The sequence below is a fragment of the Cynoglossus semilaevis genome, chromosome 13 (genome assembly GCF_000523025.1).
Source record: "Cynoglossus semilaevis isolate Cse_v1.0 chromosome 13, Cse_v1.0, whole genome shotgun sequence".
Lineage (NCBI taxonomy): Eukaryota > Metazoa > Chordata > Actinopteri > Pleuronectiformes > Cynoglossidae > Cynoglossus > Cynoglossus semilaevis.
The window spans coordinates 4,766,111-4,779,527 of NC_024319.1; the positions used below are offsets into that span (position 1 = coordinate 4,766,111).

A 13,417-nucleotide genomic window follows, 5' to 3' on the forward strand; every position below is an offset into this window, starting at 1 on the left:
AAAAAAATATTACGCTCAGATTCCTCACCTGACCAGAGACAGGTCGAAAAGTCCCAGAAACTGTCTGAGAGAGGTCTGGTACATGACGTTCACCATGCTCATCTCAGTGATCAAAAAGTACAAGATGCTGCCCCTGGTGGCCACTGAAAGAAAAAGACAACTGTTAATGCAGGTTTAGTGAATTTTTTTTTTTCTATCTTTGGACAGTGTTTCTGATTCGCAGTCACAGCAGTATTTTGATGCTGTGCTCCTACCAGGTCTGTACTCCTCTCTGGCAGCATTTATCTGGATTTCTGTCTCTGCAGCGATCTGTAGTTTCTGCGTGACCTCTTCAGCTGTGTTTTTGGTGTTGCTTAGGACAAGAATCAGACTTTCATCATCCACCAACGAACCCTGGGGAAAAAAAACAAAAAAAAAACATGACAAACATTTTCCGCAGTCCTCACTTAGTCCCAAACAGAGTTTCAGATTCTTGCCTGTGTGCTGGTCAGGCGGTAGAAAAGGCTGTCTTCCAACTCTTTCATCTTCCTCTTGTTGAGAATCACGTCCTCCATGAGGTCCGTCCTTTTTTTCTCCAGTTCCTGGTTAAATTACAGTTAACATGTCATTAAAGTCTGAAGGAGAAAACATTGTCAATATTTTGTAATTAAATGGATTCAGTGCAGTCGATAAATTATGACTGTCAACGGTGACACAGACGTCATGATGCATCGAGGATGAAATTTATTGCAATGCATTGACATATCGATTATCGCAGATTTGCTGTATTGTAATATTATTGCGATCATGACCAAAATATTGTATTGTATCCAGAGGTACCTGGGGATATCCATCCCTATAAGTTAGTGTCTTATTGTCACATAAATTAATGCTAATTTATAGTACAGGGCCAGGACTGTAGAGCTGATGTTTTGTCTTGTTGTTAGGACTAAATGTCACCTAAACCTGTGGCCAGAAACCAATACAATAAACAAACCCTTGACATTCTGACCTGTTTTTCAGTGAGGATGACTCGGCCCAGCAGCTGGTCCTCCAGTCCTCTCATGGTGACGGTGAAGTCGATGATGGAGGTTCGAGCGCTGATTTCGGGGGTGTAAGCTGGGTTGGGCAGCTTGGTGGTCACATAGAGCCTGAAACCCTTCATCACGTCCACTTCCTTGTCGCCCACTTTCACCTGCAGTAGGACAAGTATTTACTGTTATTAGGAAATTAGCTACGGTTTTTTGGCTAATTTCAGCCTGCAGAACCTTGTAAGTTGATCCCGTTTTAATGAAGTTTTTTTCAAGGATGTTGTCAAGGGCCGGGTCCAGTTCCTCCCCTATGTCTTCAATCAAGAGTGGACGTCCAAGAGACAAGCTGTCCTCCAAGTGGTTCCTGAAGTACCTGTGGTTCATTGAAGTGATCTGTGATGGAGAAAAGGTCGATGGATTTAAACCTGACTGAAATTGAAATGTTTATTGTTAGGTAAGAAAATATACGATGTCAAACCTGCAGCTGATTCCTGGCTTCCTTGTTCTTGATCCAGATTTTTCCCTGCATCTGTGGGTCAATGAGGAGAGGAAACCTCGTGGCTTTGGTCACAATGATGCCATTTTGAATGGACAGGTCATCACTCGGCAGACCCTGTAAGTAGAAAGAACAATCAGTACACATGTGTAGATATACAATAAATATTCATGACAACAAAATAAGTCAGGGTTGGTAATGGTTTTCTCCATATGGTGTTATGGTGTCTAAGTGCTGGAATTCTGACCATTATTAACACTGACCTGCAGGTTCCACTCGCTGACAGTCGGGGCATCGATGAGCAGCTCAATCAAATTCAGATTATTGCAGAATGGGATGCATCTCTGCTGCAGCTCCTGCTGCCAGTCACTCAGTAAGTTGTTTCTAAACTGTTGATTAAATGGACCGGAGTACGAGAGGAAAGCCGTGGCTAGAAGAACGTCGCCTTTAAAGGAAAACAAGAAAATGGCTAGAAGAACGTCGCCTTTAAAGGAGAACATGAAAGAACTGCTGTTGAATTTCATCAGCAAATAAATGATTTTGAATATGGGCTAAAATTAGTGACGAAGTAATAAAGTAAAGTAATAAAGTAATACTGTCAAAGCTTAAAGCTAAGCGTGCTATAAACGGAAATTAATCCAACAGAAAGTTGTAAAATTTGGCAGAAACGTGACGTGTCTGCTTCGTAAACCCACCAACGAGACGTTTGGTTTGAGCAGCAAACTCCTTGCTCTGCTTCGTCCATCTCTCCTTCTCTCCGGCGAGACCACTGATGAGACTGGACGCTGTCTGCATTTTGTGTCTGCAGCGCTCGGCGTCATCTTGCAGTGTCTGATGGGAAAGTGGGCAGATTTCACAGTCAGTCACAGTCACTGTACAGCCGCCAGTAAAAATCTCCAGTCAGATAAACAATCATTTGAGTTAAAAAAAGTTTACATAAATATATGTTGTCGTCTGCTGTCACTAAGGTGAAGTAAAACCACTGACCTGTTTTTTTATTAGAACCTTGTCATAGTCGGCCTGCACTGCGTCCAGCTCTGCCTGCTTCACGTCCAGCTCGGCCTGAGCTTTCTGAAGGTACACGTTAGCTTTAGCCAGACGGTCCTCCTGCACCACCAGGTTAGCCTAAAAGATTTAGAGAAGCAGAGCGCAGGACGGTGAACAATCACATACATTTATAAATTTAAGGAAACACATTTGGGCCACTCTAATATGTTTTTGTTAGGGTTGTCTGATAATATCGACCAACAGATATTATCGGCCTGATATTAGCATATTATGTAATATCTGTAAGAATCGTTATTGTTTTTTTCTTCGATAATGAAAACCTGATAATGCAATGCCTGGGTTTAACAAAATGATTTGTCCTAAAAATAGTTTTGGGGATACATGCCTGTATATTATAGTAAAAGTCACTAGATGGCAGCATTGCAGCTCATTTAATTAATCTCTATATACTCATACAGTGGTTTGTACAGATAAATAAATAAATGCTACTAGGTCTATATCGGTATCGGTTTTGTTTGACCGATGGCCCAATGTGTCAGTGCAGAAAAATTCAGGCCCTCAGACAAATATAGTTAGTGACCTGCAGACTGCCCAGGAGATTCCCAGAGGTCATGAGCTTCTGTGACTCCTGCCAGGACGGCATGATGCAGTTCTTCTCTGGGTCGATCTCCACTGGGTTGATTTTCTTTTGCAGGAGCAGCAGCACACAGTCCATGATCCGCATGACGAGGTGAGGGGGGCGGCTGAGTTTCCGCACGGTGGAGATGTCGGACGGTTTGATTGTCTGTGTGAGACGGGACAAAGAGACAGGTTTACGCTGCGTACTGTTCTTGGATTTTCTAATAACAATACCAAAGGTCTCTAAGCTCTTGTGTTTAATTGTATGGATCAAAGTGGAGGTAGAGAAAAAAAACAAGGATTATATTTTTCAGACCTGTAATGCAGCCTCTGCGTCTGCGAGAGCCGGACGCGCTGCTTCCAGTTTCCTCTCGGCGATGGCCTTGTCTGCAGAGATGCTGTCAACAAGAGCCTGGGCCTTGTCCTTGACTTTCTGAACTTCCAGCTTCACTTTCTCTGCTGCCTGGGCTTTTACTATCACCTCCTTCAGCACCTGGAGTGAGGAGAGGAAACGTGGATCTAAACTTTGATTTTGATAATTAGTAGGGATGTCCGATAATATCATTATCGGTTTTTCCTCCGATAATGAAAACCTGTAACCTATAACCCACCATATCAGCCTTTTCATTGGCCACCAGCAGCTCCTTCTCTTTGACTTCCAGTTCGGCACTAAGTGCGACTACAGACTCGGATGCTTCCTTCAGCTTCTGGAGACCAGTTTTCATCCTAATGGGGAAAAAATACAATCAATTTTTCCAGTTCCAGCACTTTGTGATTCCATTACTGTCTGAATGAGTACAGAGATCCATGAAAGAAAAAAACCCATAATTTTACATGGACTACATTGACCTGTTAGCCAGTGTTTGTACTTCAGCACGCTTCTCCTTGTAGATGGTCTTGTAGCCTTGGATGAAGGCCAAGTAGGACTTTGGTGTGACGTGGGTGGAGCGACGATATCTAAAAGATAATCACATGACGTTGGCCCCCAGTTCTTCATCCCGGATAAAAGTAACAGATAAATGTAACACTTTTTCTTCTCACGTTTCTTTTTCTTTTACTTTCAGATTGACCACGACGATATCTAAAAGATAATCACATGACATTGTAAGTAACAGATAAATGTAACACAGTTTCTTCAGTTTCTTTTTTTACTTTCAGATCGACCAATAATTCCTCACCTTTGGAAGTAGTCCACACATGTCTCTGCCACACCATCATGGAAGGATCCCATGCACTGGACGACCTCGGTCTTGACTTGAGATGAGCAGTCAATGTTAAAGACTGACAGGAAGTGCTCGGAAACTAAAGAACATGAAAATGGTAAATAATTATAATGTAATTATGTAATAAATATAATGTAAAGAAATATCATCTGCTGGGATCAGCACAATTTATACTGCAATTCAACCTACCGGCCACCAGGGCGTCCTTTGGCCACCGGCTGAACCAGTCCATGGTACAACCGGATATCAGTGCTGGAAACTTTAAGGCACGGTTGTGGAACTTCTCTCCCACAGGTGAAAAGCAGAGAACGACGTGCAGGTTTTGTCGAACCCGTGACATGAAGTAGTCATAGAGGTTTTCATTGGTGGGGGGTCTTTTGGTAAACTCTCGCTTCATTACAGGGATGAGACTGCTGAGGATGTCATCCATCTCATCACGGGCAAACAGGTTTGAAACCTGAGGAAAGGAACACAAGGTACGCACAAGAATTTTATAATGTCCACAACAATAATCAGGACATCCCAAGAAAACACTCAGGATGTCCCGTCTGTTAACAGTGGAGTGGTAACTGTGCGTATTTTGCTGTTATAGCACACGTGCACTCCCGACCTCTCCGGACGACAGGACATTGTTCAAGTACTCCAGGAAGGACTCGTCTTTGATTTCGTTGTCAGTAAAGATGAAGCTGACGCCTTTCCCCTGCAGACCAGCTGTTCTGTACAAACCCTTCAAGTCATCCATCAGGTTAGCTGTGTTGTAGGAGCTGTCAAGAAATCAATCATAAATTGTGGTTAAAACCTGTGTTGTAGGAGCTGTCAAGAAATCACACGGTTTTCAATCATAAATTGTGGTTAAAAACATGATATTTAGTCAGGTATCAAGTTTCCTAATAACTAATGATTATCCATAATGTTAAATTGTACGCGTTTATATCAACTGTTGTGCGCCGTTACCGTGTCAGCGTGATCTGAAAGATCTCGTATCCAGCGATGAAGGAGGCCAGTCTGGTCAGACTCTGTTTGCCTGAGCCTCCAACACCCACCAATAATGCGTTACCGCCAGGTGTCCGAATAATCCGTGACACCTAAAAAAAAAAATTCTTTTTAGTTTATGGTAAAACCCTCTCAGTATAATGAACAATATACAACAATAGTAAAGAATCAATAGTCAGAATAGTTGAATTTTTGAATTTGTCCTCTGACTTTTTGACTTGACTTTCAACCCTAGTTTATATATATTTGTGTTTTCTTTTATGTCTGAAGTTCAGTAGGATTGTCTTTACCTTTACTAGATGTATCATGGCATCCTGAAAGAAGACCATGTCCATGCCAGTTCCCCTGATGCTTTCGTTGTAATGGCTCAGGAACATATTCAAGCGACCTTTCAAACTCTCAAAGGTCTCGATGGGCTCGTAAACCTTTGGCAGATCAAAGTCTGTATCTTCTGGCTCGTCCCCTATTTAGAAAGAACGTTGAACATCAGTGTCATCAAATTCTGTATTATTTTTTATTAATATGAACAGTGTCACTCCTGACTGTTTCATACCTGTAGCTTCAGGCGCATCTCGTAGGAAGTCGACAAAGTATCTGTCTACGCCAATGTCCACCATGTTCATGTACTCCTCACCAAACTCCTCCTCCACCAGCTTCGCCAAAGACTGATCAAACCACTCCACGTCCTCCAGCATGGTAAATCTGTCAGCTATCACACGTTTGCACTCGTGTTTCCACAACACTAACAAAACCTAATGAAAGTCAGAATCATTTTCTCATGTTAATGTGCACTGATTGAACAATTACAGTGTAATCATGTTAAAGCACTGACATATTACTGATGGTTCATCATCATTAAGAGATTTTTTTTTTTTTGCTCACCGAAACACAGTTGACAACCTCTGCATTAGTGTTCAGCATTCCTTGCCAGATCCTGGACAGATCCCTCAGGTTGAAGGTGTAATGGAACTTGGCAGGAGTTGGAAGCATCTTGACTTTGGTCAGCTGCCAGAAACGGCGGGTCAGACCCACGAGCTGGGACACCATGCTCTGAACCTCCTCGGTAAAACCACGGTGAGAGCAGAAGTGGCCCTCACCAATCACACCTGTGTTGAAGGTGTTCAGTTACAGGCATGACAGTGATTGATTGACATAGTTTTTATTATTGGTGGTGTGGATTTTACGCAGGACTAGTAGTATTTGTTTTATATCTATTACTGCAGGGTTTTTCCCATTTTACCCACCAAATATTTTGTCTATGGAAGAATTGGAAGGCAGAGTACAGTTAAAGATGGAGAACTGTCTTTTCAGCCTCTGTGGGATGTCGTTACGCCCTCCGCCTGGATGGATCATAGCTGCCAGAAACTGAACATCCACAATATTGGTGAACTCTCCTGGTTTCTCCAGATTGAAGAAGCCGTTCTGCTCCATTAGCTGTCGTACAATCTCATTAGTCACCTAGAACACAGGGCAAATAAACTCCAACATCGTATGTTTATTAAATTTCTGGGTTGTAAAAAAAACTAAATCTACATGTAGTGAGTGAAATTAAATTATCCCAAACCTGGTCTCCCCACTCGTTGATGACTGGCATGTTGATATCATCTATAAAAATCGACATTTTCTTTCTAGCTGGAGGTCCATATGTTGTTCCCATCCTCTTATCCATATAGCTTTCCACGGTTTTCTGAGAGAGAAAACAGGAGTAAAATAGAAAGATAGTATCATAATAAAAGCGCTAATGACATTACAACAATGCATATAAGTGTTTTTGGTCCTTAAATGGCATTCTAGTATGTTTGAATTTGAAAAAAAAAAATGAGGAAAGTAGTGCCGGCTGTCCTGTCAACGATGAGATCGTCAAATAACGCCAGGTTCACCTTCCGCCGTATCAAACCGCCGTGTTATAGTAATAAATAAACTTATAACACAATAATTATTCACAGCCTAACATAGATATAGATACAATTGTGTGTGTTCATTTATGAATTTATTTATTTCAATATTGACTAATCGATATCTGAAACCACTAAGTATCATCATACCGTAAAGCTCGTATTTCCACATTGTACTGGTTGGGACATATAGTAACTCTACCTTTCAGTGTCCTCTCCTAAAATCCACCGATATGCCATAATTTGTACTTTACAGAATGATTAACAACATAATTGTTGAATTGTAATAAAACTAAAATACGCAAAGAGATTAAAAAAAATGCTATCGCTTGGATACTGATCGTACAATAGAGTATGATTGGTCACATACTTGACCAATAGCCTGGCCAGGTGTAAGTGTCGTCTTTACGTCAAATTTGCGCGCCTCGGCGCATTTTGGTAAAATAAACAAATCAAAGATAAATATGGACGATAGACATTAGGGGGTAAAATTAGGCGCTTCTACCAACTTTAGAGAGGAGGCAAAGTAGACTGTAACGGCTGCTGACGACGAAGAGTGAGCGGCGACCATTGGCGGCAACACTCACTGGTCCAATATTGACTTCGCTGGTATTGTGGATTTTTTACAATTTTTTTTACACGAAGGCTGTGATGTTCGGTGTGGATCCGTCACAATCACCGGTAACTGAGTTTGAACAATGCCTGGTGTCATCACTCTGGACAGCAACAAGTTCAAAACCAAGACTCACCGGTTAATATAATTAAAAAGGTAAGATCAGCTTTTCATTATCAAAATGTCGGCCTTGGCTTTACTGTACTGAACTACTTTTTCTTATCTTTATTTGAGTATTTTTATTTAATTCTGAACATGTTCTTTTGTCTGTTATATATTTTCTGTGTATATTGTACGTGTATGTATGTGTCAGTGTTGCCAGTTATGTTTTATTACGACAATACTAAAAATATCATATTTTAAGGAAAATAATTCTCCACGTCCACTTTGCTGCTGCGTCTGCGTGAAGACGACCAGTATTCTATTGAGCTAATTGAGTAACTTAGACATGTAATTAATTGGTCAAATTACCATAAATTACGAGAATAGAATGTACTATTGTTTAAAGATGGTTGTCAGGTAACATTTACGTCATATAATAAATTTGATAAGACACCCCTTACCTCAGACACTGACTCTGATACATCAACACTTATGTTGGCAACTGGTTCACAAGACAATACTCATTTGAAAATACTGATAGATTATGAACAGTAATGATGATCAAATTGATCAATTGATCAATGCTGAGTTATTGTACCTGGAACATTAATGGTGTTGTAGCAGATGAGAAGTTGACGCTCTTGCCCACATGAATCTCAGGGTTGTATTTTGACATGTAGCTCTTGATGATCACAGTTTTGGCCGTTCCTTGCTCCCCAATCAGCAACACAGCCTAAAAAGATGAGGATGTTTTCAACCAGTGAGAAAGTAATGTTGTTTTAGGTGTATAAAATACTGCACACAGAGCTCATATACGGACACGTTAACGTACCTTGCCCTGCTTGGCTATGGTCTGAATGAGAAAATCGGTTCTAATGTTGTCCACATTTGGAACTAAAATGGAGCTGTACTCTGGTGTGATCTCAGATGGATAGACATATTCATCCACTTGGGTGTTCCAGTGAACCCATTGGCCTGGAAATCAGAACATTCAGTAGAAACACATCAGATATTGCACTTTAAGACTTGATGATTTTTTTCTATCAAACTACATGTGTTAACCTACCATCAGATGTTACATAGTAGTCAAACATGATGTCCTCGCTGCCACTTGAAATAGTTGGCAAATTTAGTTGAATATTGTTGTTCCCTCGAAGCCAGGTTTCCAGTTTTCTTCTGTCATCCTGTTCAAGTAAGGCTCCGATGCTCCACATCACAGCAAAGACGTAAAGGCACTCTAGGTGCTCCCTTGACAAATCACCACACTGCTCCTGGTAAAGCAGAAATAATTTATGTTTTTATTTATTACTTTAAAAATACATCTCCAGGTTTGAGGGAAATACCCATTATCTATTCATCTTCTTCTATTTACTCTGTCTAAGGGGTGCGTCCGGGAAAGGATGTGAACCACCTCCATAAGTCATTTCATTTACAATTACTAGAGCATTTTAATGGCATCTCCAGGTTTGAGGGAAATACCCATTAACTATTCTTGCAGAATTGTCTCTTTATTTATTGTATTCTTTGTAGTCGTACCTTTACTGGTATGAGTCCCTGCAGCATGTTGATGCACTGCATGATGACAAATGCCTCCAGAACGTCCATCTTGGACTCCAAGGACTGCACAGTGAATTGGTAGAGTTCCGAGAAAGAGGAGGAAAAGAGCTCCCTCAGCACTTCGGCCTCATGAGGAGAACGTTTCTTTAACCAACCCTGAGAGCAGCAAGCACAAAAACTGAGTCAAGAATCCATGAGCATTTTGAAAAAGGTCAGTTGTAGGAACTTAGATATTGTCCACTACTGTTACTCTTGGCCCATTTAGCTATATTTTCTAGTAGTAATAGTAGTTTTATTAGACACGTCACACAGAAGTCCAAAATATTATTCATTTTCCTAACAATTTGCACCAAGCGGTAGTCACCTCCAGTATGGGGCTCCAGTTGAGCACAGAGGAGCTCATGAATACCATGCCGTTGCGTGAGACAGTGGCCGGAGACGCGTTGTCGATATTATGTGGCTCAAAAACCACCTTACAGTTGGGAGACATCGGTATACGATCTCCATTGGCCAGTGTAAGTGTTTTGTTGTCATCCAACACTGAGTTTAGGTTCTCGATCCAAATGGCATCAACTGGGCCATCCAAGACTATCCAGATGTGCTCCCCTGAAGAAGAAAAATATATTTCTTTATAATATAGATGACACTGTAATCTTGGTGATTCCAAGAAAAAATACAAAAAAGCGAAGAAATAATTAAATATCTATAAGTCATTTTTAATTTTAAAAATCCCTATTTCCAATACCAAAATTATAAAAACATAACTAGGAAACATGGCAGACCTTTTTTGGCTTTCAATGTTTTTCTCCAGAGTGTGGAGAAGATGCCATCGGTCCAGTCATTTGTGGCCACATCCAAACGCCCAAACATCTGAGGAGCTGTAATGGCTTTGGGGTTCATACGCATTTCTCTGTGAGGCTGACCACACTCTGTTTGAAACAGAAAAAGAATGTTTTATAGGATCATGTTTCTGACCCAGAAAATGTCATTAAAAAACAGTAGCAAGACTAACAGATTAAACTGCATTAATGAGCTGGTAATTTTATGATAATATGTCGACCAGATGATAATTCTGCTGTGGTTTTATGATAATATGTCGACCAGATGATTCTGCTGTGTCTACTTTAAGGCTTAAATTGTAAAGGCAAAAACATTTCTCAGGTGTTTTAATGACTGACTTGTCTGGTGCATTTTCCGTTACTTGTTAATCTGTAAAGTTAGACCAAACTAGACTGTCTACCAAGTCACTCTTGGGTTTATATAATACTAAAAATCACATTGACACTGTCACTGTACATGCAAGGATACTCAAAAATACCTACCTGTCAAAGCTTTCATTAGAGTGTGTATACACGTTGTCTTTCCAGATCCACTGGGTCCCAGGGCCATGATGCCGTGTCGGACCATCTGAGTCTCATAAAGCTGGATTATCTTCATTTTCCAGGGAGGGTGAATGATCAGACCAGCCTCCTCAATCTGAGGTACATTTTTCAAAATAAATTATAAGAGTATGATGCAATGGAAATGAATACTAAACATAGTCTCGTAATGTTGAGTAATATTTCAAAGAACAATTTTAATGTAAAATGACATTAAAATTGTTCTCTCTCACCTGTTTGTCGATGTAAGCCTCCAGCTCAGGGTATCCGACTTTATTCAGTTGGATTCCTGGAAAGAGGTCTTCAATTAAGCTGAGGAAGAGTGGTTCATCTTCATCAATCTATAAAAAACAAGATAATTCCATTTTAAAAAGAAATACATTGCATTAAAAAAACAAAATGCAATTGATGACATTGTCATTCTGTCGCTTGAACAAGTTTATAGTAGATGTCAGTGTGCGTTTCACTTTGCAGTGTTACTTTGAGGATTGTATTTCTTCCACACTGACCAGTTTGGAAAGATTCATGTCCCTGAGGACCCTCATAACAATGGTGGACTCCGTGTCACTGGGGTTGGATCTCTTGGCTGCTCCTAGAGTCCGCAGCACTGACAGGATGTTTCTCAGTCCAAAGTCATAGTGAACCTGGACAAAAAAGTTAAACTTTCTTTGATAACCCCGAGCCCTTGGAATACAGCTGTTTAGAATTCAATTTTCAGCATCATCTTGTCCTTAGCATCGTGAAATGTTTCGTGGCAAACCTCAAAATAAGAGATATAGTCATCTTCCTGGTGTTTATATCACAGCCAAGGACGTTCATCTTTTACCTGTTTGGAGAGTTGCTCCTCACACAGCTTGTAAAGAGTGAAGAACTTGCGAGACAGTTCCATGTAGTCTATAAATCCACAGCTTGCCATCTTGACTCCAATAATGATTTGGCGGTCAGGAACGATCATGGCCACGGAGCGGAAATTGATCTTTAGGTTTTCAGGAAGCTCCTGTCGACCTGCATAACCAGGGTTCTAGATCCAGGGAAAACGAATAAAGGTTTTAAAAATGGTGCACATGAAATCCTCTTGGTTTCATAAATATAATNATATAACACCTTTTTTTTTAGACAAAAACATAAATTTAGCATTTTATATACTGTAAACTAAAAAAGTTATACTTCTATATTACTTTATAGAAATAATAAAATTAACATATTTAATACCAAACAACATAACACCACTGAGCCACTGACCATGGTGAGGAAGATGCCAAACTCGGGGTTCATGTTCACACTGTCTCCATCAGTGAAGAAAAAGTTTTGCCGACGTTCTTTCTTGCAAGTAAGAACCGTTGCAATTTGCTGTGCGGCCACCGACAGAACGGGGAGGTCGATGCGATTGAACTCATCAAAACAACCCCACGATCCGGACTGAGCAAGACCTAGAAATGGAAGAAATGAAATGATGAAAACAGGATTATAAACCCTGTGCTTTCTCTTGTTCTTCTTCAGGAGGAACATAATGAAACTTGCTTTTTTAACATTTACCTTTGAATATTCTTCCCAGTCCTCTGAAGTCCATTTGGTCTGAACAGTTGAAGACCACAACATATTTGCCCAGACAGCGACCCATATCTTTTACAGTCTCAGTCTTGCCTAATAAAAAAAAAAGATTAGTCGTATTCTATCATCTATAATTATATATAGCTAATTGTGCCTTTGTTATTTTTTAAATACTTCTAATTCTAATAATTCTATACAAACTAGTCGTAGAATGTAAAAATATATTTTTCAGCAAACCTGTTCCTGCTGGACCAGCAGGGGCACCACCCATACTCATACCAAGAGCCTGAGCTAAAGTGATGTAGCACCTAAATAAATACACAAACACTCTTGTCAGTAATGTGTCCAGTCATAACAGAAGACATACAGTATTTACCAACTTGTTGTTTTGTTGTGACTTCTGTGAGTGGTGTGTTTACCTGTCAGTCAACGGCGTGATCACAAGCCTTTCAGTGCAGCCCAGGAACTCGTTCTGATAAACAAATCCCACATCTGTGATGTTGATGACCATTTTGTCTGAATCCTCGTTATAGTAGAAACGGCACTGCTTCAGCCACTCAAAATCGTTTGGGCTTTTGAGGTGCAGACGATGCTGGAGAGAGGAAGGGTGAGGAGAAAGATGTCCCGAAAATAACTGAGTTTTCATTACACAAAAAACTAGCATCTGTGCAATCGACCCAAAGGGCATTGCTACTCAACTGCTTGCATAGCCCCCTACGGGAGAGGAAGGGGAACTACAGCTGTCTGTTTAGAAAGACAAAATACTTATTTAGTTTTTTTGTGGCACACTAACCAGTTCATCAAATATGTCCCTCTGGTGGACGTGGATGGTGATGAGGGTCTCATACTTGGTTCTCTCCACAGACCCCAGGTCTCTCGTGGTCATGTCAATTAGTGTGTTGAGCAGGTCCAGGAAGAACTGGTTGGTTTTGGCCATAATGCGACGATCGTATCTGGCGTTGGTCAAAGCCT

At 40.6% G+C, this 13,417-nt stretch overlaps 1 protein-coding gene across 1 annotated transcript in view; it reads right to left on the reverse strand.

Moving 5' to 3' along the window:
- Positions 1 to 13,417, reverse strand: part of dnah5 (dynein, axonemal, heavy chain 5) — a 35,200-nt gene that overhangs the window by 7,422 nt on the left and 14,361 nt on the right. The window contains exons 38-74 of the mRNA XM_025061498.1: positions 13,239 to 13,415; positions 12,865 to 13,037; positions 12,683 to 12,753; positions 12,431 to 12,538; positions 12,137 to 12,324; positions 11,721 to 11,915; positions 11,404 to 11,538; positions 11,128 to 11,235; positions 10,838 to 10,991; positions 10,298 to 10,444; positions 9,880 to 10,121; positions 9,495 to 9,671; positions 9,025 to 9,229; positions 8,791 to 8,933; positions 8,557 to 8,691; positions 6,913 to 7,035; positions 6,593 to 6,806; positions 6,231 to 6,454; positions 5,902 to 6,100; positions 5,639 to 5,811; positions 5,310 to 5,440; positions 4,966 to 5,119; positions 4,545 to 4,812; positions 4,311 to 4,434; positions 3,982 to 4,089; positions 3,744 to 3,858; positions 3,449 to 3,625; positions 3,095 to 3,298; positions 2,494 to 2,631; positions 2,202 to 2,337; positions 1,770 to 1,951; positions 1,489 to 1,623; positions 1,248 to 1,403; positions 992 to 1,174; positions 477 to 581; positions 255 to 393; positions 34 to 143 (exon numbers count right to left, since the gene is read on the reverse strand). Coding sequence (XP_024917266.1) covers positions 34 to 143; positions 255 to 393; positions 477 to 581; positions 992 to 1,174; positions 1,248 to 1,403; positions 1,489 to 1,623; positions 1,770 to 1,951; positions 2,202 to 2,337; positions 2,494 to 2,631; positions 3,095 to 3,298; positions 3,449 to 3,625; positions 3,744 to 3,858; positions 3,982 to 4,089; positions 4,311 to 4,434; positions 4,545 to 4,812; positions 4,966 to 5,119; positions 5,310 to 5,440; positions 5,639 to 5,811; positions 5,902 to 6,100; positions 6,231 to 6,454; positions 6,593 to 6,806; positions 6,913 to 7,035; positions 8,557 to 8,691; positions 8,791 to 8,933; positions 9,025 to 9,229; positions 9,495 to 9,671; positions 9,880 to 10,121; positions 10,298 to 10,444; positions 10,838 to 10,991; positions 11,128 to 11,235; positions 11,404 to 11,538; positions 11,721 to 11,915; positions 12,137 to 12,324; positions 12,431 to 12,538; positions 12,683 to 12,753; positions 12,865 to 13,037; positions 13,239 to 13,415 — 5,856 coding nt within the window. The remainder of the gene's footprint in view (positions 1 to 33; positions 144 to 254; positions 394 to 476; positions 582 to 991; positions 1,175 to 1,247; positions 1,404 to 1,488; positions 1,624 to 1,769; positions 1,952 to 2,201; positions 2,338 to 2,493; positions 2,632 to 3,094; positions 3,299 to 3,448; positions 3,626 to 3,743; positions 3,859 to 3,981; positions 4,090 to 4,310; positions 4,435 to 4,544; positions 4,813 to 4,965; positions 5,120 to 5,309; positions 5,441 to 5,638; positions 5,812 to 5,901; positions 6,101 to 6,230; positions 6,455 to 6,592; positions 6,807 to 6,912; positions 7,036 to 8,556; positions 8,692 to 8,790; positions 8,934 to 9,024; positions 9,230 to 9,494; positions 9,672 to 9,879; positions 10,122 to 10,297; positions 10,445 to 10,837; positions 10,992 to 11,127; positions 11,236 to 11,403; positions 11,539 to 11,720; positions 11,916 to 12,136; positions 12,325 to 12,430; positions 12,539 to 12,682; positions 12,754 to 12,864; positions 13,038 to 13,238; positions 13,416 to 13,417) is intronic.